The 5,871-nt window shown below is 37.9% G+C and overlaps 1 protein-coding gene across 1 annotated transcript; it reads right to left on the bottom strand.

Moving 5' to 3' along the window:
- Nucleotides 1–207: 207 nt before the first annotated feature.
- On the bottom strand, nt 208–5,437 carry LOC148103229 (putative C-type lectin domain family 20 member A). Its single transcript, XM_087831462.1, has 5 exons — nt 5,365–5,437; nt 1,031–1,414; nt 591–935; nt 417–505; nt 208–333 (listed from the first exon to the last, which is right to left on the bottom strand). Exons 1-5 carry the CDS (start codon nt 5,435–5,437, stop codon nt 208–210), a joined length of 1,017 nt encoding a protein of 338 aa, XP_087687588.1.
- Nucleotides 5,438–5,871: the final 434 nt, after the last annotated feature.

Consider the following 5,871-nt stretch of genomic DNA (forward strand, 5'->3'; position numbering starts at 1 on the left):
AGTCTGTCACGAAAACTTCAGATGATTACTGAGTTACTGAATTACTGATGATTAATGAGTCTAAAATTATTTCTACCAAACTACAACTGCAACTGAACAAATGAGCTGTTGGTGAAACTTTACACTCTGAAATATTGAAAGATTTAAAGGATGAGACAGCTCAGCACAGCATGTTATTAACTTCACACATGAAGTGGTTCAGTCCAGTCAGTCTTCAGTTTTGCAGCCACCGTCCACATCCTGCTTCTTTGACTGGTCGTCACGGTAACTCTGGACTTTCCTCCAACGAATCCTGAAGTCTGTCAGTCCTTTTGACAGCATGAGGCCTGACAGCTGGACAAAATGTGCAGATGATGAAAAACATGAAGCATAGTTTGAACTTGTGTCAAGTTTGTGTTTGTGACTGAACTGCTGACCTGCTGTGAAACCTGCTGCTGGATCTCGGTGCTGTGCATGTCTCCCTCTGTTTGAAGCGTCATTTTCAGCACTGTTTGCTTTGTCACTGCTAAAAATGAACCACATATAAAAACACAAACATTAGTGTTTTACATGATGACAGGATCTTACAGTGTTTGCATTCTGGACCTCACCTGTGAAACAAAAAAAACGGACTCTGCTGCTACACATGCCATCAGACCATTTCCCTGAGAGTAAATGAAATGATGCACAGTACTCAACTAAATTCAGATTATTAGGCTCAGCAGGCTCCCAGTTAGTGAATGTGGAGGTTGTGTTGTCAGACCAGAAGGCCCAGGGATCCCTGTAGAGACCAATCCACACATACTGAACCCCTGATCCATTCAAAGTGAGCGTGATGTTGGATTTTTCCTCTTTGCTTCTTATACTGGTCAGGTCTGTGTGGTATGTCCTGCAGTATGACTGAGCCGCTGACCAGGAGCGGCTCTCCATCACTAAGATGTAACTTGTACTGCTGGCTGCAAAAGATTCAGAAAAGGATTAATTTTGAAACACACAGACTATGAAGCTCGTAAAATTGTAGGACAACTAGGGCAACAAATGTTTTTCCTACCATTGTAACACAGGAAAGGGTAAGAATCTCCACAGGGTCTATCATTCATCTGTGTTTGTCCCTGAAGAGCCACACAGTATTCCTTTGCATATGCACAGTCTGGTTGGCTGTTAGCCCAGATCAAAAATTCATGTGTACTGCCAACATCAAAAAGGTTTCCCTCCATGGACCACTTCCAGCTGTAACGATCATTATATAGACCTGTCCAAGCCCAATCATGGATCCTTGGTGACATTGAGAAAAGCAGTTGGTTGATGTTGCTGTTGTAGATGGTGACCAAGTCAGTGAAGTGTTCTCTGCAGTAACTCTGAGCTTCGGTCCAGGTCTTCCGCTGGTTCACAAAGTGGTATTCTTTGGAGTGGGGAGGAAGAGTGGAAAGTCCTCCTGAAAAAAGTATCACTAATTATTGTTGAAACTGGGCTCTTGGGCTGAAAAAGACAAACTTACAGAAATAACAATTACAAATATTTAGTATATGATGCAAGTATGAGGTGGGACATATGGTATTAATACATCAGATAAAGACATGTATTTATTTACTTTTATTCTTTCTTACACAGATTTCTGTACTTTTTCTTTCACCTCACCGTGCGCCTTTGAACATCAAACTTATTTAGGCTAAACAGAGACAACAATAACACCAAAAAGACAGTTCTACTGGTTAATCCATTGGTGGGACTTATACAATAAAAAGAGCAAAAAGAGGCAAAAACATATAATTATGTTTAAATATATGTAACATATGTTGAAGGTAAGATTGTTTTGAGGAAATCTGAAAGTGGTTCTTTATGGCCTCAATAAACTCTTCCCACACCGGAGATATTGCTCGGGATCAGCTGCCTCCAAAGACCTAAAGGCTAACTAAGCTTGATATTATCACTCCGTTTTCAGCTTAATGGCTTCTCGCTGCTTTGAGTGCATCCTGATCAGTTGGCCAGCTCAGCCTCCCTCTTCACCAGGATATTGAGATTCAAATTGTGGTTTGCACATAGGCCTGACCTGATCTAAACCTGAGTGATGTAGTGTTACATGCCGTAACACTACATCACTCGGGTTTAGATCAGGTCAGCCATTCCTTCCAATCATGCCCCGGATTACCCACACAACCATTGAAGTCTCCCACTAAAAGAGTAGGAGTACCTACACTAGAGGGTTTTTCACCCAGAGTCCCCAGGTGAAAAACAGTCAAACTTGCCACACAGGGAGGATTCTCTGGCTGGCTTTAGTGGCATCTAATAACCAGCTCGCAAAATAAAACAAAAATAAAAACAAACCAACTAATTAGGGCTGTCAACATTAACACAGTCACCACGATTAACGTGATTAAATTTTTTTTAACGTAATTTATCTATTTGGAGCTCAGAGTAAATCAAAATCCCTGAAATGTCGCTGCCAACACATTTCCGGTAGCTTGTCCAAAGATTGTCCATTCTGTGCTGCAGATTGGTTAATTTGAATCGCGTTAACCGTGATGACGGCGCTAACGCTTTAACGTCGTCAGCCCTACAACAAACACAAAAACTGAAGACATTATGATACAGACTTATAATTTGCACCCATGTGTTTTCTAAATTCTATCACACACATATACGTCAAAAGTGAGTGTGAGGGCCCTCACTGCACCTACTGCTGCTGGGGTTGCAGGTGTTAACAAAAGGTGAGCCGTTATTTGGCTGTAAGAGATAGCAAAACATGAAACTAGGAAAACAAAGATGAATGAAAACACTGCGTAAACTAAAAGACTCAGTTAAAACACCATGAATAAACTATAAACTGAGTAAACTATGAAACACAATGACTGTAACAATGGTGATGATATCAGATGACCTGACACCTACTGAACGGAAACACGCAGACTAAAGACACATAAGTAATGATCAAGGGAAGTGGAATCACATGGGGAAACAGCTGACAACAATGAACATAATGACAGGACAAGGGAAGTGAAACTAAATATGACAAACAAAAAACACTGGACTCTTTTTTAAAAATAAAACAGGAAACATGAAGATGTGGATATGACACAGACTTGACAATGAGAATCACACAGACCCAAAACATGACAGATAAGACACACGTAACAACCAAGGAACTTTAACACAGGGGTGAACACACAAGTGGAACCTGATAAACCATGAAGTAAAACTGTAAACTAGGCATGACCAAATGTATCTAGATAACTGGAGAAAAAAACTACAATACAGATGAAATGACAGGATAGCATGGAGCTCAGAAATACTGGGTCGCATGACCCAGGACCATGACAATTAATTTATGTTGTGGGGTTGGGTGCTGATACTGGAGTGCAAAATTACTTATGGAAGATAGACACGAAAAGGTCAAAGCCATCAGGTCTGCAGAAAACTAAAATAATTTTAAATCACATGAGCCAAGTTTGTATTCAAAGAAGAAAAAAAAATAACAGAACAAATGCTTGAACAGAGAAATTTAACAATTTTATACACCAAGTTTGCTCATTTAAAATGTGTTTCCTGCTACAGGTCCTGAAACAGTTGGGACAGAGGCAACAGATGTTTGAAAAAAATGTAAAAGAACCCACCCACCACTTTAATCACACTCTAGATCTTGTTTTAACATATGGCATAGAAACTGAACATTTAACAGTGTTTCCTGAAAACCCTCTCCTGTCTGATCATTTCCTGATAACATTTACATTTACAATAATTGATTACACAGCAGTGGAGAGTAGACTTTATCACAGTAGATGTCTTTCTGAAAGCGCTGTAACTAAGTTTAAGAATGTAATCCACCCACTGTTAGGCAGAGCAGCTATCTGAACGCTACTCCAACAGAGGTCGATTATCTTAATAATAATTTTACCTCCTCACTATACAAAGCGCCTTGAGGTGACCGTTGTTGTGATTTGGCGCTGTTTAATTGAACTGAATTATTCTCCTTGTTTTGAAATATTTACCACAAAGACAGAGATGGGCCACAAAGACGCGGGTATTGTAATGGGGAAATTCTAGTTGTTCTGTTATCACTAAAAGCTGCAAAATGTTTTATCACTAAAATATCATTCTCAGTCAGTTGTTATTTATTATGTGTTTACAGTGCCCTCTGTGGTTGCTTCAAGTAATGCACTTTAGAAACGGCTTTATTTTGAAAGAACTTTATTGAACAGGATGTCGGTTCAAGAAAAGCAAGTGAGCAAAAAGAAGGGAAACATATCGGCACACAGTTTCACAGGCTGTAAAGCTAGTCCTTTTGTTAAGCTAGTTACCCGCGATTTTGGAGGTCGTCTGGGATAGCATCAGTAGTAGTTTAAAAGTTTACATAATTAGACATATGCTATGTAGTAGCATTGTGGTATATAAATGCATATTATGTCGCACATATGTATGTAATGACTGTATTTTTTTGTCTTGTTTTTAGTTTTACACTTTTGAATGTCAGTAAACCTGTTGACAATGCTCATCGGTCTTCAGAGTGGTGATATAAGAAAGGTGTTAACGCCCCTGCATCAGACATGCACCCATAATGGCACACTAGTCTATCCTCACATTTAGATTTAGATGAAAGATGTGTGTCAATATGACCTGATGAAAACTGCTTAGCTTTGCTTAACGATGTTTAACTATGTTATCTGCTAAGTATTAGGGCAGAAAAATGAAACTCCCAAGAAGACCAGTGCCAAGAGCTTCCTGGAGAATAAATAGTGGGAAAGTCTTCCCTGCCCAGCAACAGTCAGGGGGGGACAAAAAACTGTTGAAAGTAAAATGTTACAGAGAGTATGTGTGATGTTATAAAAGGGATGCTGCAAAGTCCCAAGGTCAGCTCTCCATCATGCAGTAATTAAAATATCTTGACCACAGCTGACCTTGTTGCAAATCTCATTTTTAGCAAAATGTTTCATTTGGCAAAGACTTGATGTCAGGTATTGTTCCTGATGGAACTCTCCTTTGTTTGTGCTTAGTCTCAGCAGTAGTAATACACTGGTTTGTGGTTAATAACAGCAATAATAAAAAGGAGAAGAAAAAGAAGCAAGAAAAAAAATCCCCATTATTGGGACAATATTAACTCAGCAGTGAAAACATGAAAAACAACTTAGTTTAATAGATATTACATAAATAACTACAAAAAGTCCTTTAATAAATCCAAAATTAAATGTAAAAAAATGAATTTAAATTTGAAATTAATGAAGGTGTTGTAGCATGAGGAGATGAGATTTCATCTTTTTCCTTGTGGCTGATGTGTTAATAAATACATTGTTTAAAAACATTACATGTAATCTCATTACCAAAATGACAGCAGTCTGTCTCGATGTGTTTATAGACTATATTTCAAATGTTTAAGATATTAATATCACAGACCTGAGAGCAGCAGGATGAGGAATAAACAGGTGTCTTCCATTCTTTGCTTCTGTATAACAGAAATAATCATCATATTTTTATTGTACCATAATTATTATCAAAGATGTTAATCATTTAAGGTTTCTTATCTCCAGTCCAATAAGTTGCTTAGTTTATATGCATATCCAAAATAATTATATCAAAAAGGTTTTGAGCATTTAAAACCTATAATTCCCTTAAAATAATAGTTTAAATCAGAATAATAGAAAAAAATTATGATGGGTGACTTACATGACAACGTATCTTGTGATCTCTTCAGGGAAGCTCAGTTTTTAACCCGGGCTTTATATGATCCTTTGATATGTTTTACTGTCAAATCAGGTCACCTGAAGGGAGTGAACTTTCTGTAGAAATTAGACACGTGTGGAGTTGAAGTAAAAACGTGTTTTAATGAATGTTAATTATAATGTTATTACATTCATGTAGTCAAGCAAATGCTGTTAACATACTTTTATCAACGAAATCTCT

Source organism: Neolamprologus brichardi, chromosome 3 (genome assembly GCF_056152115.1).
Source record: "Neolamprologus brichardi isolate AB-2024 chromosome 3, ASM5615211v1, whole genome shotgun sequence".
Taxonomy (NCBI): domain Eukaryota; kingdom Metazoa; phylum Chordata; class Actinopteri; order Cichliformes; family Cichlidae; genus Neolamprologus; species Neolamprologus brichardi.

What these genes read in the sequence shown, in the direction of transcription:
- LOC148103229 (XM_087831462.1), bottom strand. Translation starts at nt 5,437, where the DNA reads ATGATGATTATTTCTGTTATACAGAAGCAAAGAATGGAAGACACCTGT. An exon ending in CCCTTTCCTGTGTTACAATG is followed by an intron (nt 936 to 1,030) that starts GTAGGAAAAACA and finishes AATCTTTTGCAG; the next exon opens with CCAGCAGTACAAGTTACATC. An exon ending in CCGTTTTTTTTGTTTCACAG is followed by an intron (nt 506 to 590) that starts GTGAGGTCCAGA and finishes GTTCATTTTTAG; the next exon opens with CAGTGACAAAGCAAACAGTG.